The sequence below is a fragment of the Acipenser ruthenus genome, chromosome 6 (genome assembly GCF_902713425.1).
Source record: "Acipenser ruthenus chromosome 6, fAciRut3.2 maternal haplotype, whole genome shotgun sequence".
Classification (NCBI taxonomy): domain Eukaryota; kingdom Metazoa; phylum Chordata; class Actinopteri; order Acipenseriformes; family Acipenseridae; genus Acipenser; species Acipenser ruthenus.
In genome coordinates this window covers 65,005,707-65,031,535 of record NC_081194.1, presented here as the reverse complement: position 1 = coordinate 65,031,535, position 25,829 = coordinate 65,005,707, and the positions used below count along the sequence as shown (strand labels likewise).

The 25,829-nt window shown below is 37.5% G+C and overlaps 1 protein-coding gene across 5 annotated transcripts in view; it reads left to right on the top strand.

Moving 5' to 3' along the window:
• Nucleotides 1–25,829, top strand: part of LOC117411409 (sex comb on midleg-like protein 4) — a 55,762-nt gene that overhangs the window by 17,523 nt on the left and 12,410 nt on the right. For 4 of the 5 annotated variants that reach the window (XM_059025670.1, XM_034018892.3, XM_034018895.3 and 1 more), the window contains exons 4-7: nt 6,874–7,106; nt 8,435–8,564; nt 14,514–14,714; nt 16,101–16,289. In XM_059025670.1, coding sequence (XP_058881653.1) covers nt 6,874–7,106; nt 8,435–8,564; nt 14,514–14,714; nt 16,101–16,289 — 753 coding nt within the window. Of the gene's footprint in view, nt 1–6,049; nt 6,338–6,873; nt 7,107–8,434; nt 8,565–14,513; nt 14,715–16,100; nt 16,290–25,829 lie in introns of those variants that run through there. The other variant, XM_034018897.3, reaches the window with a different exon arrangement.

The following is a 25,829-nucleotide window of genomic DNA, read 5'->3' as shown; positions in this document are numbered from 1 at the left end:
TGTGATTTAACTTGAAATAAGGATTTCTTCGTGCTTATGGAACTCAATTATAACATGTTCTCTTTCACACAGTCACTCTGTTGAGTGAGCCGTGCAAATTTCAACTCCAGGTTCTAAATATTGTTTATATTTTGATGGCCTTTGCATTTTTAATATTGCTGCAACATAAACAAAAAAATGGATATCTACTTTTGTCATTCTTGCGAACAATAAAAAGAATAAACAAAACACTAGTACAACAATAATAATAATATAACTGTAAAGATGAAATTCATTATGATAAACACAACAAAACATAAAAGGGTTTCCAAGAGAGTATTTTAAGAAGGCAAATAAGGGTCTACTGAAAATATTTATATGTAATACTTATTTTATGACGGGTATACATAAGGTATTATTCTTATTCATAAAACATAATAATTCATTTAGTTTAGCGTGTCTTTTTCATGTGCACACTTAGCTCCGGCTCTTCTTGCCTGTTCGTTACCCTCTGTACTTTAGCTTCTGCAGTTACACTAAAATACGGGATTGTCGTTTAACTCTGGCATGAGAAGTTCTCAAGCGTTTTCAGTTTGCCATGTCTTTGCTGAAAAACTGGAAGGTAAGTTATTTTACTTAAGATATATCTTAAAATATGTACCCTCTATTTTGTTAGAGATTATTGTGTAAACGGTCAATGGATAAAAGTAAATAATGTTATTATTTTTTCAGTTACGATGTTTGCTTTTGTAAGATACATTGAAGATGGTGTAAGATCTACCATGCCTGCCTCTTTTATCAGAGACTTTAAACCTAAAACGGCAAATGATTTTAATAACAGGACAATCTACTGGATTTGCTGGACTGGTATTGACCAAAATCTTTCCGAAGATAACCCCAAACAAAATAAGCATCTGGCAACCAGCAGCAACTATTACAAAGGGCAAATTCTATTACTGTTAGGTAAAGAAATTCAGCACCTTGTCGGGGCATTTGTATTTAGGAGTGCATAGGGGTGTGGCAGTTGGCGACTCAAAAAACTGAGGAGGCATAATTTGCAATATAAATGTTTCCTACACCAAATACAAGCATTTACAATGTAGTTGATCAAAAGACTGAATGATTGGTTGGTATCTTAGTATCCTTTAATGCTATCGTTTTTCTACACTTCACATCACAGCTTTCATGCACACATCTTCAATGTTTGTGTTTGTTTTTAACTGCAATTAAAATGGTTATAACTTGGCAACTCGGATCACAAAGCATAAAAAACTACTTATCCCCTCAACTCTATACAGCATAACTAAGCAGGTTCTGTAACTCCATTCTCTGAACATAATGCATAGAGTATCAGTACAAGACTGATAAAATAATGATAATTAAATAGAAAAAGTCTAACATAAGACCATAAGAGAGGTTACACATGAGAGGAGGCCATTCGGCCCATCTTGCTCGTTTGGTTATTAGTAGCTTATTGATCCCAGAATCTCATCAAGCAGCTTCTTGAAGGATCCCAGGGTGTCCGCTTCAACAACATTACTGGGGAGTTGGTTCCAGATTCCCACAATTCTCTGTGTAAAAAAGTTCCCCTATTTTCTGTTCTGAATGCCCCTTTATCTAATCTCCATTTGTGACCACTGATCCTTGTTTATTTTTTCAGGTTGAAAAAGTCCCCTGGGTCGACATTGTCAATACCTCTTAGAATTTTGAATTCTTGAATCAGATCGCCGCGTAGTCTTCTTTGTTCAAGACTGAATAAATTCAATTATTTTATCCTGTCTGCATATGACATGCCTTTTAAACCAGGAATAATTCAGGTCACTCTACTTTGCACTCTTTCTAGAGCAGCAGTATCCTTTTTGTAACGACCAGAACTGAAAACAATATTCTAGATGAGGTCTTACAAATGCATTGTAAAGTTTTAGCATTATTTCCCTTGATGTAAATTCAACACTTTTCACTATATATCCAAGCATTTTGTTGGCCTTGTTTTTATAGCTTTTCCACACTGCCTAGATGAAGACATTTCTGAGTCAGCATAAACTCCTAGATCTTTTTCATAGATTCCTTCTTCAATTTCAGTATCTCCCATATGGTATTTATAATGGACATTTTTATTGCCTGCATTCAGTACCTTACACTTGTCCTTATTAAATGTAATTTGCCATGTAACTGCCCAGTTCTGAATGCTGTCTAGATAATTTTGAATGACCTTTGCTGCTGCAACAGTGTTTGACACTCGTCTGCAAATTTAACAAGTTTGCTTACTGTATCAGAATCTAAGTCATTAATGTAGATTAGGAAGAGCAGATGACCTAATACTGATCCCTGTGGTACTCCACTGGTTATCTCGCTCCATTTTGAAGTTTCTCCTCTTAATCAGTATTTTCCGTTTTCTACTTGTTAACCACTCCCTAATCCATGTGCATGCATTTCCTTGAATCCCTACTGCACTCAGTTTGATAATTAATCTTTTATGCAGGACTTTATCAAAAGCTTTCTGGAAATCTAAATAAACCATGTCATATACTTTGCAATTATCCATTGTCGATGTTCCATCCTCAAAAAAATCAAGCAGGTTAGTTAGAAACGACCTCTCTTTCCTATACCCATGCTGACTGTGTCCCAAGATATTGTTACCATATAGGTCATTTTCCATTTTGGATCTTATTATAGTTTCCGTAAGTTTACATATAATAGAAGTCAGGCTTATTGGTCTGTAGTTTCCAGGTTCGGTTTTGTCTCCCTATTAGTGGATCGGCATTACATTTGCAATTCTCCAGTCTGTTGGTACAACCCCTGTCTCAAGAGACTGTTGCATGATCTTAGTTAGCGGTTTGTAAATAACTTCTTGCATTTCTTTGAGTACTGTTGGGAGGATCTCATCCGGCCCAGGGGATTTGTTTATTTTAAGAGCTCCTAATCCCTTTAACACATCTGCCTCTGTTATGCTAAAGTTAACTGGATAGGAACAGGTCTACATGTGGGGCAACGAAAATATTGAAAGAATAATTATATATAGATAGATAGTTAGTTAGATATACATATATACAATAAGTGCCTGTGTTGCAAGCACTTATTGCACTATTTAAGCTTGGGGAGTTTTTTTTTTTTTCTTCTAAACTCAGTGACTTAGACTGGCGGTTGTTATGCTGCTCAAGTATAAATTTGATAAATTACAATCATTTTTTATGTTTAATTATTCGGCCAATAAATCACGGTTATCGTGATGATTTACAGACGATAATGGATAGCTGAAAGCAGCCACAGACAATAACAATGAAGCATCGTTTAGCCAGCATCCTGTAGGCCTTCATGTTGCATACATTTCATGCTTGATTGTTTGTATAAGATTATAACAGGAAGCAGGTGTCTCTTATTGACCCCAGATGACTTGTGGTACAAAAGTAAAGAGATGACATTAATACTAAAAGTGAAAAAATCTTTTTGAGTGTTTTTCACTTCTCGCCTGGTTGATCCCAAATATTTGTCAAGTCTGGTCTTAAAGTATCTCAGTTATTCAGGATCAACAACAGAATTTCCATCTGTTTCCTCTGGTCCTAGTTCCTTTACTGTGCGTAAAGTATTGGCTCGTATTTCTAATATTCCATTCAAGATTTTAACGACTCCATTAAAGTCCCCCTAATCCTTCTCACCTAAAAAGATTCTGTTTCCTTGACCTAGCTTGATAAATCAGGATTAGTTTGGTTGCTGTTTGCTGGACTTTCTCCAAGGCCACACTTAAGTGGATCTCTTTGAGGGTCTGTCCAGAAGGCCAAGGTTATCCATAGCCAGTTGGTGTGCAATAAAACCTGGTTGGTCTGGAAAATGGCTGTGAATGATGATTTACTCTGCGACAACGGGGACTGGACACCCCCTCCTTGTCCTCCAACAATCCCGTTAATTAGCATGGAGAGAGTTACATTTTGATTAGAACTGCATAGTTCAATAACTGAGCAGCTCAAATTTAATAAATAATTAGACAGACAAATGAAAAGGTTCTGCTGAAGTAGGCATTCATCTGTGCGTAAAGGGAAGAGCGGGTCATTTTCATAAATACTTCAGCCGAGCGGAATTCTCTATACACTACATTTCCATCTTTCTGAGATTTCTGATCCTGTATGCATGCATAATTTTGGAAAGTCGCCTTCCCCTGCTACCCTTTGGGGAGTTGAAGGAGCAGCAAGTTATATTACATACAACACTGAAGGTTGTTTCAATCAATCAGAGCACATATAGAGCCATTCATTTATTGTGCAGCACAAATCCAACCCGTAGCATGTAAGAATTCCCTTAACTATGCAGTTATACACATGAACATGTTATTATAGCCATGCAGTTTTACATGCATCGTAATTGAATTAGACACATGTTATGTGCCGTGGTTCATTTTAAACATAGTAAATCTGGGTTTCATTGGTTAAGTTCAGTACCTGCCTTCACCCTGAATACTGTAGGGTACTGTACCTGCGCTGGACTAGCCACAGCTGAACTTGACTCGTGTGGTGTTGCAGATCACACTGTGGTCTTTCACAGTGCTTCTCAACACCAGTTCACAGAGACCTAGCAGTGCAGGTTTATAATTTGTTCACAAATGGTTTTATAATCTAATGCACTGAATCGGTTACTACAAAATTTTCTAAAATGTTAGTACAGTTGGGTATCTACAGGAACTGTAATTCTCTGCTCATTTTAAAAATATGCTTTTCAGTATTGAGTATTTGGATTGATCTTGAAGCTAAAACCTGGACTTTTTGGAATGGATCCATTCACTTTAAATGAACACATTCAATAACTGTTCATATAATAATAATAATAATAATAATAATAATAATAATAATAATAATAATAATAAGACCATCCTGTTATCCGTTTTCTACAGTTGGGTAGGTAGTTTGGTAGGATATTAAAAAAAAATATATATATAAAGAATTATGTACAATAAAATAGAAAGTTTAAATAATGTTTAGTTTGTCTACTAGAACAGAACAGATTGTAATAAAATGTGAGAAATCGGTTGGGTGCATAAAAACAATATTTAGATAGGGGTGAAAATTATGGGTTACAGTAACATATTTTCTCAATAGCTTTACTTAGTGTTTATTCAGTTGTGATAATAATATGTTTGGATGACCGATTCTGACTGCAATATAAGAACGCCTCTGTTGTATCCTTTTTTTTTCATCTACTAGTCTCTTCACTCTGCCTTCCTGTAACATGTAGAAACGTTTATTTGTTAATTATTATTATTATTTTTTTTAAATAACTGTAGGTTTCAGAAACATGCCTTGAATGATTTTGTAACTACACTTAACATAAGGTAATATATACTATTTGGGATGAGCTCCTTATTGTGTTGTCATGTTTGTCACTTCTTGTTCTCTGCGAGGTACAACTATTATTTTTCTGCAGCCGTTGTGAGCCCTGTGATGGTTTTACAGAGACAGATGGAATGCTTGTGGGTTTGCTGGGCCCTGTAATAATTATATATAATAACCCTATATTCCATCTGACATAATGGCTCATAATCCATGAACATTAACAAACACACATACATACACACACAGCTCATCCTGCAGTTTTAAACAAAAAATGTTTTTGTCTGCACGTATCTGTAGATACTGTCTCCAAACATGCTTATAGAGCCTAATTATTTTTATACTACTGTATGCAAATTGCGTACTAGACCACATTGTAGTGTGAGACAGGCAGCAGTAGCATGTTATAGGCTTGTTGCTATAGCAACAGAAGAGGGACAGTTAGCAGAGCCAACAACAGTGACAGTATAAACTGACTGAGAGAGATTCTACAACCCAGAGCTACTAAACAAGGGGTGGGGGGGGTAACAACGTGTTTGGTTATTGAAGGGTTTACCAAAAGAGGTTTGTCTGCCTTTTCTCCTTTTGAATCCATTTTAAAATGGTATGTTTTTATCTTTGATATTTCTGGTGGTGAAATTGAAGGGGAGGAAAGAAGGCACCTCACACTAAACGCACACACACACACATACGCACACTCACTCTTTTATAGAGGCCTCATTTTATGAGTGTAGTATGCGTTTATTCTTTGAAAGCCAGCGGTTGGCTGGCTTTCCGGACATGATGTGGTTGAAGCTGTCATCGTAATGGAAATTCATTGCTGTAGCTATGGTAAATCGAGTTTTCTGCCCTGTGCTGAATGCATTAGTCTAATGAGATGTTTGCAGCTGGAGCTCTGAGCTGCAGAAGCGATAAGGAGACCGTGCAGGCAGGAAGGGAGGAGATGGCGTGTGCAGCTTGTTGAGGGAGAATGCTGAGAGCCTACAGCAGAAGGGGTGAAATTAAAGCAACAAGGTTTAGTTCTTTAGAGCAGCAAATAGGTAAGCTTAAAAAAAAAATTAAATACTACAGTGCTTTTAGGACAGCTATGTTTGTTGTGTGAGTGTCTGAAATGGCTTAATATTGTAAAAATTAAGTGGGTAGGCTATAGACCATTCTGAGCTATGTGAAATCTGTACTGTGTAGCTTGCTCTAATGATTAATTTACAATGTACAGAATTGACTTCCGACATGAAGCTGTGATGTGTTGTTTATATGTCCTGTTTAAATAGCGTGGGATATGAGAGCATTTGGGTATATTGTGTTAGAATCTATGGCAGAGCTTTCTATGTCTGTCGGTGCCTCAATGATTTCCTCCTAATTTGCATCACCAATCAATAGCAACAGACATACACAGTGCATGCATTACAATGATTCCTTGAAAAGAAAAAAGATACAGTAGGAAGCTACTGTGTACATGTTTAATATGTTGCACAAAAGGGAGTAATCTGCACTTTGACTCCAGATTGTGATGTATGTAGAACTGGGCTGATTGTGTCCGTCTCGTCTGACTGTGCCACCTTCTTGCATTTTCCAGGTCCAATGAGTATTCCTGCAGCCTCAGTGCAGAAACAAGACAATAGTGAAATGCAATCGCCTGCAATGAGTCCCACATTCATTCCCGGGCAGAGAGGAAAAATACCAGGCAGAAAACGGGGGAGACCGCCTCTCCGTTCCACTGTCTCCAAAATGGATTTCCAGAATCGATACTCCGAGTCCCTTTCGCCCTTGAAAGTACCTAAGAAGAGGGGCCGAAAGCCTGGCTTTAAGGTTGGTGTCAGGATATATTGCTTTAAATGCTTAGGGTGTGTGAAGGCTGGGAGCCAGGAGATGCAGATCTTGAATCCCAGCCAATTCATGGACCTCCTTGTGTTGGCATGATTACAAGGGTACCTTCACTGACTGTGAGCTTTCTGGAATGTCTGCTGTTTTGATTTGTTTTATTACATTCATATGTAATTGTAACTGTGCAGACACCTTACTTTACAGTTTTGTACCAACTATAGGCTCTGACGTTTTTGTGCTCAGCACACTCTTGAACATTAGGTGTTTGGTATATTGTGTGCATGAGCTGATTGTACATACATATGAATAAAGCAAAACCATGCTGTATATGTTGCATGCTTTTGAATTATAAACAATAATGAACATTTAAAATGAGAGAAAGCTGACTAATGTAGTAGCATTTAAAAATAAAAAAACAGTATTCGACTGATGATGACCAATTGTATTTTGTTTTACATTTTAAATTAATGAACCATAATTCTCCCTACTGTTTTTCTAACTGAAGCAAAGTGTTTACCATTGCACTGCAGACTAATCTGTGTGTAATGCAGCATTATTTTCTGCTTTATGCAGATCAGGGCTTTAACTAAATCCTAAAAAAAGTGGCGGCACTAGAGAAATGTACTGGAGCCATGGCCAGCGTGACTGCGCTGTGACTATCAATTGAAAAGAGCTGGTGCTGGTTTGAGCTGTTTTATTGTTCAATCATGCAGCCTTTCATTTGGATGTACCTTTTTATTTATAAAAACGTTTTTTATGGATACAAAAGACCATGTCGACTGCAGTATAGTGGAGTCTAAAACACTATTCTCAACTCTCACTGAAGTTGTCATATCCTGTTTGTATTACTGTACTAGTGAGCAATTGGCAGTCATTTTAGACATCTCCTAGTACCAAGAGAACAGTATCCCAGGAGAAACAAAAGATTGCAATTACAGATGACTTCTAGGAGGCATTATATCAGATCATCACTCCTAGCTAAAGGTTACCAGTCTGCCTTAAAACCCATGATTCCTGCCCCCACCCCACCCCACCCCCACCCCGACCCCCTCACTGCGCTGCTGCAGACCTGCTGTCTCTCATTATGGGCTAATTATCTATTGAGTGACAGTTGTCAATTCAAAGAACAGAAAGAAAAGAAAAACAGCATGCTTATAATGCATTTTCATCCCAGATCCAAAATGAGAAGCCATTTGTTTTGAGGCTTTGGTGCGAGCGATCATTATTATTTTTTTCTTACCGCAATGAATTTGAAGATCTGGTGCATCTGAAGTGTCATTGCAGTGATAATAAGGGTCTTAATGCTCCCGCAGCTCAAGTCTCGGATTGTGATGACTCCTCTGGCTATCTCCCCTCCCAGCAGTACCCCCGAGCCAGACATGAGCTCCATTCCTCAAGACGCCGCCACCGTTCCTCACTCTGTCACCCCGCAAGTGCTCACAGGTAGGATTATAATACAGTCTACCCAGGCCATCCGCTGCTGTAGCCTTTGACTGTACCACAAGCCAAGCTTTCAAATCCTTGGCCTGGAATTCATTTAATTAAAGGGGGGAATTGATTTCTTTCCACAAGCAACTGAAGATCTGTCATCATTGAAGGATTTATTTATTTATTTATTTATTTATAAAGAGCCCTTTTTCATGTTTTGAATTTCTTTCAAAATTAACAAATATTCTTTATTTTGAATTGACTGGAAAACCTTTTTTTTTTTTTTATGTACCATTTTGCAGTAAAATATCTATCTGGAGTAAAATAAACCTGGTGATACCCCATAATATAACATATTAGAAAGGAGAGAAACCACATGTACAGTAAAATGTGTGTTATAAAACATTAATTACAAAATATACTACAAAACAAAGATGCTGCAAACACTAGAATCATCATAAAAACTTTGCTTTCAGTGTTTTCTGACTTCCTAAAATTCAAACTAATCCAACTCGACCATGTAAATAACTACAACTGTGATTTGTTCTGTAACAGCTATATTTAAACAAAATCTATAAAATCATATTTAGTACACAACCTTGCCTCACTTACTTTCTTGACTAATTCATAAAACAAATATGGACTGCAGAGCTCGGCTCATAGTGGGAAACTAAAGGCCCCTGGAGGTAACTATAGTTCTTTCCTTGGAGGCCATAGTTTCCCACTATGAGCCTCCTCTCCAGTCTATATACCTATATATATATATGCATTTTTTCTTATAGAGCTGCCAGGAGTTGCAGTAGCAGATTGATTAATGGGATGTTGAAACACATCAGAGGTTGATACACAGTGGATAACTGCTGATAAAGCAATTGGAGTGCAATAGTTTTACACATTATAAATGTGCAAAATATGTTGTGTTTCCAAATACAGTTGAAAGACGGAAATTGGTGCCAGATAGCATTCATTGACATTTCCAGTAAAGTGTAGCCTGGAAGATCATCAGCACGTGTATCTGTCACTGCTACGTATGTAGTGGATTCAAAGTGCTGCAAGTCATATCATGCACCCGCCTGCAGGCACGGTAAAGAGGATAATCTAGATTTCAAATTAAAGTACAATATGGGTCATTGTTTTTATTAATTTCAAACGTTTCAGATCTGAAGCTTAAAGTGATATGTACCGTTTAAAAGGCAGTTCATGGTTGTAACTGTATCCCGTTTTTGTTTTGGTTTGTACATTGGTAATCCTTTGGGGAAAACAACGCTGCTGTATGTATGTTAACACCTTCATTAAGCATTCTAAAAACAAAACAAAAAAAACACAGATAGTCCTGAGTAGCTTAATGGAGATGCTATATTTACCAGTTTCCTCTTGGCTGCCATCCGTCTGTTGCTGGGACTGTTTATTTGCAAATGGTTTTGATTGTTCTAAATCATACTTGCCATAGTAACACAAGAACCAATTAAATGTTTTCTATGTACTAGCTAGAAAGCATTGTGCTGCAATAAACAGCTATGTTGTTCTGTGTGCAGAGAACAATGGATCAATCAGCCACAGTATGGTTTAATCATATTTTACGAAGTAAAGTGCAACTAATTAAGCTGGTGAATAGAGTATTTCGTGCTCCCTTTTCTTTGTTATAAGTTCAGGAATCTCAAGGGCAACACTAGCAGTTACAATAAAGGGTAATCTTCACCCCTCTTGTTTTTGATTAAGTGCTTAAACATAAGAATTATGACTGTGGAAGAATGTGTAAATTCACTTAGGAATCATATTTTGATGTAAAATTTAACACGATTGTTGGACACTTTAGCTTTAATATTACTAGAAGCCTGCCGTTATAGACGTGTTCAGGGAAGCTGACTCGTCACTGTTAAGCAATTCAGACCTCTGGTCTCCCTGTCAAATGGTTGGTTGGTTGGCAGTTGCCCTCTTCAATTACCCCACACTGGTTAAGCCAGTAAACCAATCACACCAGGAGGTGGAGGGAGGGGAGGGAGGGGAGGGCGAGTCTGACCTGTCTCAGATTTTCAAATCCAAAGCCCCTAATGCATTACGGCTTGAAAGATATTCTGCACCTAATTATTTTCTAATGAGATTGTTATAAATTAGTTCTGCCTGCATTCTTTAGTGACAGACCCCCCCCCCCCCCCCACCACCACAGTGAAATGGTACCTCCCAGCTTGCAGAATAACACAGATAGATATTAGCCTTCTTTGTGTCACATTGCTCCTTCTGCAGAAAAAGGGAAAAACCCTCCATCATTGTGTTTTAGGAGAATGGATTTGGCTGTCTGAACACTGACCGGAAATCCGAACGCACTGTACAATTGAACTAATACTGCTGTTGACAGGATATATAAATAGGCCAAAAAGCCAAGCACTGGTCTAGTAGCAAATAGTCAAAGAGCAAGAATACATCCCAATGTCTTTTGGAAGTAATTGTCCCTTCCCTGAAGCTTGTAATAAAGACTCAAATACATTCTGAAACAGTACATTTTTATTGTTTCTAGAGTTAAAGTGAAAGCCAATAACAATTACGCCAATGTGTTGGTTTAGCACACTGTAAAGCACCATTGACTGAATGTAATAGGCTGTATACCATACATTTAAAAATTAATTGTGATAGGAAAGCTGCACTATTTCTGTAATGAAAATAATAGTGCTCTAGCTGTGCTATAACTGTCACTAATCATGTGGTCTGATCTGAACTTTGTGCAGGTGCTATTGCTTTCAACAGGGGACTTCAAGTAATACAAAAAAAATGCACAAAGACTCCAGTTCTTGAATGTTTTGTGTAAGGTGCCGAGCCCAGAATCTCTGAGCTAAAAAGAGAACGGAGAAACCAAGGTTTCCATTTAGGGAGCCTTGCACTGGTTACCAGCTTTCACACCTGGGGGCTATGAGTGGACACAGTAGAGGTGCAATCAGCAACCAGTTCCCAAATCGAATATCAGACAGACAGTTATCTATGCACAATTAATGTAGACTGACCCTCCACAACAGCCTTCAAATACAGCTGATAGCATGCGTGTGCTGCAGGGTTTTCAATTCGTGTTGAAGCATGTGGCACTGACAAGGTAGTAAGGGGCACCCATGTCATCGAGGCGCATGCACACATTTCTGCATGGTTTAAGCATGTGTTAGACTCATAGTGGTCTGCTTGTAGTGTCTGACAAAGTACTCCATTATTGCAAAGAAGGAGCTTTATTTCAGCACTGCTCACAGCAGGACGAGATCAACAAGACACCTGCAATACAAGACGGTCTGGAAGAAGTGTTAGTATTTGCTAAGTAAATTGATGAATACTCTGATGCAAAATATTCTCTTTCACTTAACTTAAATAAACCCCTACTGCTTTATTACAGTATTATTATTATTATTATTATTATTATTATTATTATTATTATTATTATTATTATTATTTATTTAGCTGCTGCCTTTATCCAAGGCGACCCATCTATTTATTAATATATTTATTATTTATTTTGCTTCAGTCTCAAATAACTCAGACATTTAAATACATAGACGACAATATTTGTAATGTTGGATGTATACAACACACAGGGAATTAAGGTGTAGGAAATTTGAATATGAAGGGAATGAAAAAAAACAGAACAAGATTTTTAATAGAGAGCAAGTAGCTGAATCTGCTTCTGAAAAAAAAAATCTATACTGTAGGTTCAAAGGTATCTTGTCTTTTGTAATAATAAATCAAAAGCAATATTTATAACAATTTGTGAATTTAACGAAGACAATAGACTTCAAAAATCCTATTATTCAATTTCTCCATGTTTTTTTGTGGACCCGGTTGATGTAACAATGTTGAGCACCAATGAGGAATATGCAGAGTTAAACAGATTCCCGCATCAAGCCAGCATTACAAAGACGTAATAAATAAATACAAAATAATAAACTTTGGTGATTGTCATAAAATACTGGATTACGGTATAAATGAAAAGTACAGACATTTTTACACAAACTGCAGTACGGACGTATCATATTCTGACATTCACGGAGTAGTTGATCAAAATGTTATTTTTTATATAAATAACTTCTATTTAATGAGAACTCAATAATACACGTTATAAAATAATTTAAGTAACCACTGCATTGTAAATTATGATATTTTTTTGTTGTGTAATTATTGACACCATATGTACCAAGCATTGGAGTCACCCAGATTTATTTTAAAATTTTGGCATGGTGTCTTCCAATTTGAGAGGCTTCAGGGCATGAAAAAGCTTGCTGCAGTACAGACATCATATCTAGGAAAACAAATATTTAATTTTCTGACCATAACACATCATCTTCAAATATGGGGCACTGCATTTGATTCGTGTGTTTGTGTGAAACAGCACAAGTAAAATATCCTTGACTGTAATTAACTCTTTCGCAGCCAAATTGTGAAAAATACAACCTAAATATGATTAGATGGTGGTTTGTATTTAGTTTTCTCATGATGAAAAAAAAAAAAAAAAACTGTTCAGGAACCATGCTAGGAATAAGATGGTAACCAAAAACATCTTAATAAGGATGATAATATTCTTGGCCTAGATTTTTTTCCCTGCTTTTCACTGTGGAAATTATCTTTTATTTATTTATTTATTTATTTATTTATTAGTTAGGGGCATTTAAAACATTCTCTGAAATATGTATGTGGATTATGTTGACCTTAGTGTTTATGTTATAGTAACTATACATTGATGATTTATTTAATATTCTGTATTTATTCATCGTCTTATACACCTATATAACATATATAACATGTTGTACACATAGTCTTATCACATTAATATTGTTGTCATAACTTTTGCTGTGCTATTTATGGGTTATCTCGGTGGTCACCAACATTACAACTAAGCTGGTGTTTAAATGTGTTATCTTGTATTCTGTTTAATTTCCTAAAGGTGTAAACTTTAACACCCTTATTATTAGCAGAGTAGTCTGAACAGTATGAATGACTTACTGTATTGAGAAATCTGCAAAACTAGTTTTAATGTGAAGCAGTGGTTACACAGTGTTAAGAAGTAACAGAAACATGCTGTATGTGTATAATGGATAAGCAGATCTCAGTTTGAAGGTCTGCAATGATGAAGAATCAATGTGTGTGAGCATGTGTGCAGCGTCTCTTCGAACTTGTAAGATACACCACAGAGCAACAAATATCGTATCACACTTTAAGTGAGTACTGTAGATCAGACATTATCTCTGCCTAGCACATGCAACACAATACTGGCCATTCACCAGGTTTAAATATATATATATATATATATATATATATATATATATATATATATATATATATATATCTATATCTAAAATACAAAGATATGTAAAAATATATCTATTACATTCTAGAGTTTATTTCCATGGGGATAGTATTTTTTATTTTTGGCATTTTATTCCTTGCAGTATAGCGACAGTCAGGTAGGTTTCAAGCTTTGTATAGCTGTAATTTTACTTCTGTGCAATATGAAGATGTACAGTACTGTACAAAAGCAGTTTATTGTTCATGTCACGCCTCGCCTCGCTTTCTCCCTCCAGTTTGGTGTTGCATTTCTTACTTTTATTCAATACAATGTGTCAATTGTTGTGTACTATAGATGCAATAGTGACATCTGACAGCAAATTTTGATGCTGTTGACTTTTGGATATGTTGTCTAAAAAAATCAAATAAATCTATTGTAATTTTATGCTAGTAGTGTCAAAAATCATGTATATTTTTGTAATTTGTCAGTTACTGCATGCCAGTTAACATGACTGAAACCAGTAATGCATTGTGTTTTAGCATAAATTGATTTTTTTTTTTTTTTTTTTTAATTCTACTTCAAAATAGATCTGAACACTTCAGTAGTATAATCTTATGAACAAAAAGGTATATATCAATTTGCTTTAGCCACTGTAGATTTCTCGGTTGCTAATTGTTTCTGTATTTTTCCTTCCTGTATTGTATCTACAGTTTGCATTTATATAAACAAGCAAGCCAACACAGGTCCTAATCTTGACAGGAAAAAAGTACAACAGCTTCCAGATCATTTTGGGCCAGACAGACCGTCCGTAGTGTTGCAGCAAGCAGTGCAAGCGTGCATTGACTGCGCTTTCCAGCAAAAGGCTGTCTTCTCTCTGCTCACTCAAGGTTATGGTGGAGAGAAAATATCAGGTATGGAACCACAGCAATTTCCTCATTTACAGTGGCGGGCCTTCAGTAACATTAGAAGTTTTCACAAGATTGAACTTTTAGACTGTGCTCTGGCTTTGGTGTCTCATTTTGAAAGTAGATCGATGGAATAATAGGATGAGGGAACTGAATATATTTAGCCAAGAACAAAGGATTAGGGGGGATTTTAACTGCTGGGGTTGGCAAATTTCACCACAGCTAATACTTTAAACTTGGTACAGAAACTAGGGAAGGAGACACTGTTTTACACAGTTGGTGGTGAGTGTATGGAAGGGGTTAACTAGCTATCTTGTTGAAGCTGGGTAATTGAGATCCATTAAGATCTGACTTGACCACATTTTGGGATCAATCAGCCCATAGAAACTGGACTAGCATTGATGGGTCAAATGGCCCATATGTTTTCCTATGTTTGTATTTAAAAGACTGACTATTGAAATGAATGCTGATTTTTACTAGCCTTGTCAACCCAGTTGTGGACTTTACTGCAGTATTGTATTGGCAGTGGTGCCTATGGAGGGTGTGCCTTAGACTTTACAAACTGATAGCCAGAACAGCGGAACACCTAATGAATGAATTCAGTGTTCTGAAATAAGCATGTTGTTTTAAAATTATTCTTTCCTGTAGCTTGAGCTATACTGTAGGTTGCCTCAATCAATTATTCTGGTGTGCAATAAGCACAATGTGGGTCAGACATTTTCTAAATAAGCAAGAATCAGTTTATGCAGTGTAGCTCTTGAGCCCATTTATTCCATAATAAGCACATACATTTACATATGAATATATTTTGATACTGGCAGATGACATAAAAAGGGGGCCGATGTAAAAGGGAAGTGTTCATCTTTTTATTACCAATGGGATTCTGTGCATTAAAATCTGCACCTGTGCCCTTGCCTAGCCAATATAGTGAATATTAAGGAATCTGATCTGGATGTAGCTTTTGAACACTGGGACTTATTTCTAAGTATCCTTTGTATTCACAAGAATACTAAAAGGAAGGCAATGGCCCTAGTCAGTATATTTGACAGTTCTGTTTCCATTTATGGCACCTGACCTCGTTTTATAGTGTGCTTTTCTTCCTGTTTTCTTTTCCTATGGTGAAATTGCTAGCTATTGTTTCTTCTAGAAGTTATCTGCCCAGGATAGCTTAGAGGTCTGAAGAACAAGGATCACAAATGACTTGCTCATGCAATAAAATGGAATACAATCTATACGTACATAGAGCCTTACATTGCAGGAACCTCAGAGAGAAAAATTAAATCAAATTAAATGATTCATTTACAATGCATTAATAAAAATAAATTAGCACCCAAAAAAGTGGATCCACATCAGAATTTCATTGACAGTTTTATGTTTCTTTTTGGTTTGCAGCCACATTTGATGGGAAACAGCACCTCCTTAGCCTGCCAGTAGTGAACAGTATTGGCTATGTGCTGAGGTTTCTGAAGAAGATGTGCCGTAGTCTGCATTGTGAGAATCTCTTCAGTGATCAGCCTTTCATGCAGCACAATGCAGCCTCCTACCACAGTGAGAAGTACTTTGAGGGAAATGCACACTCCAGTGAGTACCTGCAAAATACAGCAAATACACCTATTTTACATGTGTTCAAATACAAGGTAGACCCTGGTATTGATGTGATGCAGCCATCTGAAATGTCTTTGCATCTCATGGAAATTGCTTCTCATTAAAATTAATTATGCGGTTTAATTATTCTTATGTTACTTTTATGTATGTGTGTATATACATATTTATGTATTTATTTAATTAAATATGGACTGGAGAGGAGGGCCATAGTGGAAAATTATTGCCCTGAGGGAAGGTTATTGTTACCGACAGGGGGCTATAATGCCCGAAGCTGAGGGCATTACACCCTGGAGGTAACGATAGTCTTCCCGAGGGGCATTTAATTTTCCACTATGAGCGGAGTCTGCAGTACATATTTAATATGTGAATCAGTCAAGAAAATAAGTGAGGCAAGGTTGGATAGTAAATATGACTTTATATATGTTGTTTAAATATAGCAGATACAGCATAAGAACATAAATAAATAACAGAAAATGTTATTGAAGTTCATACCGTATAGTTATCAAAGTTTTTTTTTTTGCGTACAGCTCTCTGTCTGGCTTGCTGACTGTTGCATAATAGAGTTTAAATCCTGGCCGCCATATTTGTTTACATCGTCGAGTTGAATTTCAGAAAACAGTGAAGTTTTAATCACCATTGTAGTGTTTGGAGCATCTTTCTTTTGTAGTATGTTTTTGTGGTGGGTTATGGGAGGAAGTGACGTGACCCAGAAGTGATGGAGACAGGAAGCAATTGAGGTATAACCTGCGCACCAGCAAGGCAGGGCTGGGCAGGGTTTTATTAATATTCCATATGGAGAATAATAGCAGGGGTCAAAGACAGGTACAGTATTGCACAAACCAAAATAAGAAACCCCCTTGAATACTAGCAATAGTAATCAAGGGTTGAAATAAAAACAGTAAATAAAACAGTCCCGCACTACACAGAAACACAAAATCAAAACAAAGCAATCACGTGGTTCCCCCACGCGGTGGCAACTGGCGTCCTCCAGCTGCTGCCTCAGTTCCCTCCTGAGGCTTCACAAACACAAAGGCACAGAGACAGAAGGTGCTGCGCTGCAGATCCGTCCAGGTATCCAAAGGGGTAGGGAAAGCAAGGGAAAACACACTCGCAGCTCGTCAAGGATCTGCAAACACAGGGCTTCAGTTGTGAAAACAAACAAACCAACACGTCTCTTGCGGGTGTTAATCCAGCACAGGGAACCCAAATGGCAGAACCCCACAGCCTAAATAGTGCCGAGCCCCGCCCCAACAATCAGTGCACTGCCCCACCTCAGCCAATCGTCGAGCGCAGCACAGCTGATTGCAATAATGGGGCTCAACCATGTGGTCCTGCCCCAAGTTAAGATGGCCGCTCCCACTGCGGCTTCTGCCCCAACCATTACTCAGCCTTTCTCCTCTGTCTCGGTCCTTCCTGCACAGCGCTGCCAGTAGTCGGGAGGGTGAATTACAAGAGGGACTCCTTTCACTCTTGTCACAGTTTTGTAATTCATTTTCTGTTAAGTCACAGAATCGCTGTTCAGCAGTTTTTTCACATTCAGCCATTTTCCCTTGTTGTGAGGAGTGGAAATGAAGGGCGCTCCTTTGAAAAGGGGCAGGATTGACAGTGATGTGAACCAATCACATGTCAGAGAGAGACTATTGTCTGGTGGTGTAAGGATGTTAGGGCAGTAGTTCGATCTAATTTTGTTCCTATGATGAGGTTTTAACCAATCACAGGCCACAATTTCCAAGCACCGATTCATATATATATATGTGTGTAGAGAGATAGATAGATAGATAGAGAGAGAGAGAGAGAGAGAGAGAGAGAGAATGAATAAGCCGATCTTTGATCAACTGTACTGTCTAATCAACCGAACGCACCTGTAATCACATGATGAATCACGTGTGGTGTGTTACACACACAACTTCTGCTGCTAAAACGGCTATGAGATTTGTGCGCCACCCCTTGGGAGCTCTCATCCACGGACGGCAGTGGAATAGCCTGGACTCGAACCAACGACCTCCAGCCCCCATACTGCATTTCTTTAATAAAATAAAGGAAGCGTCTAATCAAAAGTGTTTTTACATCTATTTCCATGACCTTGTGTACTAAGTACTTGTGTGTGTATGTTCTATACATTATTAAAGGTACAGTAATTGTTATTAATACCTGTTCAATTTATCCATACAAATTGATTATGCAAACTAGTATCAGACCCAGTTAGTTCAGATAATTGAGTGTGTGTGTGTGTGTGTGTGTGTTTGTGTGTGTGTGTGTATATATATATAGTGCTGGGACGAACACAGGATTTTCATGTTTGGATATTCGGTCATAATTAGGCTATTCGTTCATTTTTCAAAAAGTAATAAAAGCCATTATATTGCTCTGAACGCAGGCAGATACAGTATAGCAGGGGGTGTGGCCCCTGTGTGTGTGCCTTTATTTACAGCAAGACCTTACAATATGTAACATGTTAAAATAGAAAAATATCTAAGGAGTAAAGAATATGTTGTGTAGGACTTACTTTACACCAGTGAATTATCTACAAAACAAAGGATGCCAAATAGCAGTTCAAGTTAAATGTTGTTTTGTTTATTCCCGATATAAATAGTACATAAAGTTGACAACGCATTTTATTTCTTTTTTTCATTCCTTGCCATTGCCGTTTCTTCCCAGTAAACAGTGGCCATTGACACGTTTTCATAAAGTAATAACATGAGGATTACTTGTGCCTTTTTGTAGCTGAACAAGCACATGAAAACTGAAATTTAACTTTAAACACTTCAAATAAAACAAACGTTGAAATGGCGTTGTAAAGTGAAGAGGAAAAAAACTCAATTTTGGGTCTCGTTTATTACATTACACATAACAAAGTTGCAACAAAATAGTCTATATAAAAATCACTATACAACAATTTTAGGAAGTTGGGTACTGTTTAAGGGAGGGATTTCAGAATGCCTTTTTTCTGTCCCATGAGATTCTGACTCGCTGTAAAGTAGCACAACGCATTTTTCTACCCGATAGCTTTCCATAGAGATCACTATGCATGTGCATAATCTGGTTTGTTTACCTTTTCTGTCTAAAACTTTTAAATAGAGGCTCAAGAACTGCTGTGTTGAGTCTGTGTTTATATATATATATATATATAATCTATCACACGCTCTTTTTCATTTGCCATTTTTTTAAAACTGTTGTTAGTATCGGGTATGACCTCCCTGAGCATTAATACAATACAGGCAGCGTTGATGCATAGACCTGATCACCCTCTGGATAGACTGCTGTGGGATGTTCCGCCATTCTTCCTGTGCAGCTGCAGCCAGCTGGTGAAGGTTGGCTGGTTACGGTTGTCTCCTGTGGATGGCACTGGCGATTTGGTCCCACAGATGTTCTGTTGGACTCGGGCAGTGCTTAATTTGTAAATCGGGAGGTCCCGGAACACATAGTGAGCGCGAGAGGGGGGGTGTTCCGGGGGGCTCTGAGGTACCGGAACACATGAGAAAAAAGTGACAAACACAATGTAGCCAGACAGTGTAACTATAACCTGTGTTAAGGTGTCATCTTTAGCCTTGGCTACAATGCTTGCTGCCGCTAAATGGGCCGGAGGCAGAGGACGTTACTGTACATTCCACACACTCTTTTGCTAGTTTCATCCCTCCCTATGATTAATACTTCTAAGTCATCTTGAGTAAAGTCAGCCAAATTACTAAATAATAATAAATATTGCACATTCTAACGGATGACGTTCTTAAACGTCTATTATATTTTACACACACATTAAATATACATTTTCTAAATGTTATTTTACTGTGTTAAACACTAAAAAATACTAAATATATACACGTTTAAACTTTGTTTATATAAAATGTACATGTTGCGGTTTTGGGTGTGCTTCAACGTGTGATTGATTACATGACTAATCTCAAAGGTTTACTGGATAGAAGAGGAATTGGGCAAACAGCGTTTTGCTATGTGCTGAATAAATACCACGGATTAGTTCCACAAATACCACTCGTTCGAGCCTCTCTTTGTTGTTGTTGTAAAAAACAATGACTCCAAATGTATAGAAAAAAAAACACGTAAGAATTGCAATTGACTATTTTTTTTTTAAAGATTAAATTAAATTAGATTATATTGATACTGATGGCTAAACAGTGCTAAAGGTTCAAACTGTTATGTTATCTCCAGTATTCTAAATATATATTATTATTTTTTTGGCAAACTATATTTAATTTAATGTTTATGAACCAAGTCAACCAAATATAGATTCTCCCTAGCTTTTGTGATGTGCAGTTTGTGAACGACTCGTTCTTTCCGGTTGAAATAAACCTACGTAAACAATCTTAATGCGGTCTACATTAATTGGTTTTGTGTCATTGAATCAGTGAATCAAATGAACGAAATTAATCGATTCACCAAACTGAACTGAATCAAATGAATCGAATCACTAAAAATAATCGAACTGCCCATCACTAGTCCTCCCCGACCCCGTCCCCCTCTCCCGCCGAGTTTGACTCACTAGTGGCCTAGCTAGCGGTGGACGTGCCGGTGGTGATGCTGAACTGGCGGGATTAGCAGCGCAGACATCGCTGATAGCTAAGGCATCGCCATCAGGAGCAGTTTCCCCCTCATTTTTTTGGCTTTCCTTTCCCATGACACGTTTCAAATTCAGTAGCGACGACTAGCCTAGGCTACGTGACGTGATTACGTAGGGACCTCTCACTAGCTGACCACCACTGTTTCAAGATCAGTTACTTACCTCGCCGGCCCGCCCCATAACCTCTATGTACAAATAAGAGAGCAGGTCTGGAATCGGTGTGGCAGGATAGGATGCGCTTTTACGGGGGGCGGGAGAAATAACGAGGAGGCAGAGGCAACTTTAACTGATCGCTTTTATTAGAATGTTTACAGTGCAAACAGTGGAAAAAATAATAAATCATGCCGCGAGAGGTACCGGATCCGGACAAATTAGGTGCCGGAACGAAAAAAGTAAAATCTGGGAGGTGCCGGATCCTGTTCCGGCAGGATCCGGCTCAAATTAAGCACTGGACTCGGGTCAGGAGAAAAAGCTGGCCACGGCAAGACCTTGACATTGTTTTCTTGAAGTCGTGCAATTGTAATCCTAGCACTGTGTGGTCTTGCATTGTCCTGCTGGAATATCGACACTTCTGGATTGGCTTGTAGGAACAGAAAAACTGTTGCCTGAAGGACTTTGTCAATATGTTGCTGAGCAGTAAGGTTGCCATCAATCTACACCAAAGGCGTTCTTGTGTTAAAGGAGATTCCTCCCCATATCATCACACTTCACCACTCTCTGCCGCCACCTCAGATGTTCTCTGGCCCACAGAAGATGGCGATTTCTTCTCTCAGCTGTCAACATGTTACCCCTGAACGGCCTCTGAGCATGCAAATAATTTTCATACAGACGGTGAGCTACAGTCATTCTGCTGATGCTCGGGTTATTTCTTCCTGGAATTTCTCATGCTGTAGCCACTGCAGTCTGAAAACGATTACGCAGATGGATCAGTCAGATGTGATGGTCCTGGACCAGTGTGGTGACCCTCTGCCTTCCAGGACGTGGCCTGTCCCTCACAGAGCCGGTTTCCTGATTTCTCTGGACTAGTCTGCTGATTGTTGAAGCAGAACATCTCATTCTCCTGGCAACTTCTCTCACAGACAGGCCTCCATCAATCATGCCGATAGCAACCAGGCGATCTTCATTACTCAAGTGGGGCATGGTCGTATCTTTCACTGTTCTTGCGTTTAATTAAAATCACGTCTTTTCGAATGGCTATTTATACTGATTCTTAATCAACTAATTTTGGCAATTTTAACTCAACTCAAATACCAAACACTGAGCTCCTGGCGTATTTATAAAATCACATGACTTGAGCTCAGTATTTTGTTATCACAAGGAACAATACTACTCAAACAATCAGCAAACCTATCTGCTCACTATTTAAAATGTAAGTAACATTACGTATGTGCCCAATGAGCTATTGATGTAAAACTTAGACTGTTGCATTTTCATTGTGCATCTCTCTCTCTCTCTCTCTCTCTCTCTCTCTCTCTCTCTCTCTCTCTCTCTCTCTCTCTCTCTCTCTCTCTCTCTCTCTCATATATATATATATATATCTGATGCATGTGTAATGGTTTGAATATACAGCAGGTATCTAGGAATAATATTAAATGTACGTTTAATGTGCTGAGCTGGTAGCCATAGAAACATTTGCCTGCAATCAATATTAGTTCCCCCACCCATTTCCGTGGTGACAGGCTCTAGGCGGTGTGAATTTTAATTGGTGGTTCAATTTCTGAGACTGTGTTTTGGAGATGAATATCATTGTGATCTGTATCTCATTTTAATATTGCTAAGACATGTTTTGAATATGAGGCCCAAAGTCTTGGCTGTGCTGGGATATAAAACACTATCTCCAATTTTACACAGCTCTGTCTGAATGGGTTTAGTTCACAGGTAACTGCTTTGCTAATGAAGATTCAGAACATTTCTTCCAGCTTCAGTGCGGCCTTTGCTAACATCCAAAAGCCAACTGGGGATTTACTGTCTTCAGAAGCCCTGGGCTTTTCAGCGGCTGGTTCGCTGGAGTAGCTTTAGATATGGATCATACAGGTTTTAACTGGTACTCATTTAAGCCACGGTCCAGACAGGAATGATGGAGGAGGAGGAGGAGAAAGTGAATTGTTCTAATTTTTGTTTTACAGTTTCCACCTTAAAACCTACAGCATAGTTTCCATCTTAAAACGTACAGCTGCAGATGGAGCCCCCCCCCCCTCCTCCCAAGCAACAGCGGGCAAACATCTTTCCTGTTGTAGAGCAAGGTCTCCCCCCTTCTTTGTTTACTATGAGGCAGACAAAAACACAGGGCTACTGCAAATCCAGACTTACCATAAGGGGAGCATAGAAAGTAACTTCTTTCATAAGTTTACACTGAAAAAGGAGTTCATTCAACTCAAGACAACTTCGTTGAGGCTACAGTGTATTTTAATGATCATAACGGCATCAGATATTAATAACAGAGCTCTAAATCTTATCATGGATCTATTTTTATTGTGCTTAGTGAAGTTAATAATAGGGATCAATAAATCAACAGTGTGGTAGGGAAATGCCTACAGGGTTCATTTAGAGTGAGAGAGGCAGTATCTACTGTTGATCATTAAAGTAAAGCCTGGTGAATGATGCTTCTGTTTTGTGGTAATAATTTGACTGACGGTATTCCAGCAGTTAATCAACTGACAGAAAACTGGAAATAGTTTTTTTATATTTAGTCAACCCAAACTAAGCAGCAGACGACGGCTAGACCACATTTAATTATTTATATAAAGCATATTCAAAACAGGCTTGATTTAATACATGAATAGGACACATTTTAATTTTTTCTGTGAAAAAGCCACATTTTCATTAGGTCCTGTTTCCTATAGAAATTGAGGTTCTTTTTCACAAATTTGACAAGCATTATCTACCGTAGAACCACATCACTCCTGGTAAGCAGTAGGGAATGCCTTTTTAACATGACCATGCCAGATTCTAAACCATTTCAGTTTCTGTAACATGATCATCAGAAACTAATACTAAAGAGCAATTGAAACTTGCCAAATGTGGCTACAACCTTTAACTATTAAAACATTAATATAGTCAGGATATCCTGATTCAGCCAATGTGATTAAAAAAAAAATACTCATCGTTAAATACTTGAGTAAAATGCTTGTGGAACCTCGTTTGGCGTTTAGCAGGTCATGCGTTTCCTGTCGTTAAATGTATCTCATTCTAAACATTTAAAGGATTAAAACCTGCTGCATATTATTAACATGATAAGTGATTTAAGAATTGGGATTCAAAATATAAACCAGAATGATTCTTTTGACATTAAAACAGGAAATAAAATGAGCAAATGCTCTTAAAATGATTTAGATTTTGAATACATAAGCATTCATGATACGTAAGCATTCATAAACACGATTAAGTAGATAGTGCAAAGACTGCATTTCTGAGCTCAGTCATATATATATATATATATATATATATATATATATATATATATATATATATATATATATATATATATATATATATATATATATTTTAGCTCAGAGCCAGCTGCATATATATATATATATATATATATATATATATATATATATGTATATATATATATATATGTGTCTGTGTGTGTGTGTGTGTGTGTGTATATATATATATATATATATATATATATATATATATATATATATATATATATATATATATATATGTGTGTGTGTATATATATATATAGTTATCAATAAATGCTGAAACAGGCATAATATTGAGCGCCATTTCCGACATTTATCCAGATGATGTTTTTGTTAGTTGAGTAAATAGATAGAATGAAATAAATAGGTATCAGTTGAGTTTCAGTAGATCTCCTTTTTGTGTTCCAGTCTTAGACAGTATTTGTGTTCTTATACTGTGGTTTGCTTTCTAGTTTCTCCCTTGCCAGCACTAGCAATTAAAAATAATGTGCATCAATCTGCATTTTGATATTAGAGGTTTCATCTTACCCAGATTCACCTGATCATTACTGTTGGTTTTTAACCTCTGAAATGATTTGTTGCGGTTGATAAATAAGTCTTTATGTAAAGGAACCCTTAAAACCACACCAGAAAAATATTTGATTTAATTGCTAGCCAAATAATGTATTACTTTGTGTTATGTTATGATTATTTGTTTTTTCATTTAAATGTTCACTTTTGAATTTGAAATACAGGGTGATTAGAAAGTAAGCTTACCACATCAATGATATGGTGCGTTGATGTGGTAATCAACCCTGACAATAGGTGTGTTAATGAAAGTGATCAACTTATACTTGAAATATATTATTTATCTATTGATTAAAACCTTTTGAATTTATAAGGTGTGCTTTTTCTGGAAGGAAAATTAAAACATTTAAACAATACAGAAACAGGAAAGCATTATGCTTGCCTAATGTATTGTCTACATACAGGTACACATGACAAGAACAGCTTATTCAGTTGTGATGAATTTTGGTTCGGACATTCTTTAGCAAAGTTATTGACAGTATCTAAATCTAGGGACGTAACTGGATTCCAGTCCATCAGTCTTTGTGTTGTTACTACTGCAATAGTAACACAATAGTAGTATGCAGTATGAGCAGCACCACTGTGCCAGTGGAAGACATTGCAAGCAGTCTGCCACTGTGTCCAGCGGGTGTGGGGCTGGCACATTCTGACCTTTTGTGCTCTGTAACTCTCTCTGGTTTTTGGTTGCTGTGGTGATCCAGTCATGCCCAAGTGAATATCGTGAGCAACACTGATTTCCCCAGAGCCAGCACTGAAACATCCAGGCACCAGAGCGTGAACCAGGCAGGCAGGAGCTGCGTTTCAGTATGGTTTGTGAGGTGCACAGCTCTTAATGGCTTGTTGTTGGTTACATTCTTTGTGCCAGGCCGCATTTTCTTCATCATATGGGGTAAGACAAATTCTGAACTGCTTTGTAGGCTGTTTCGTAAATGGTAATGC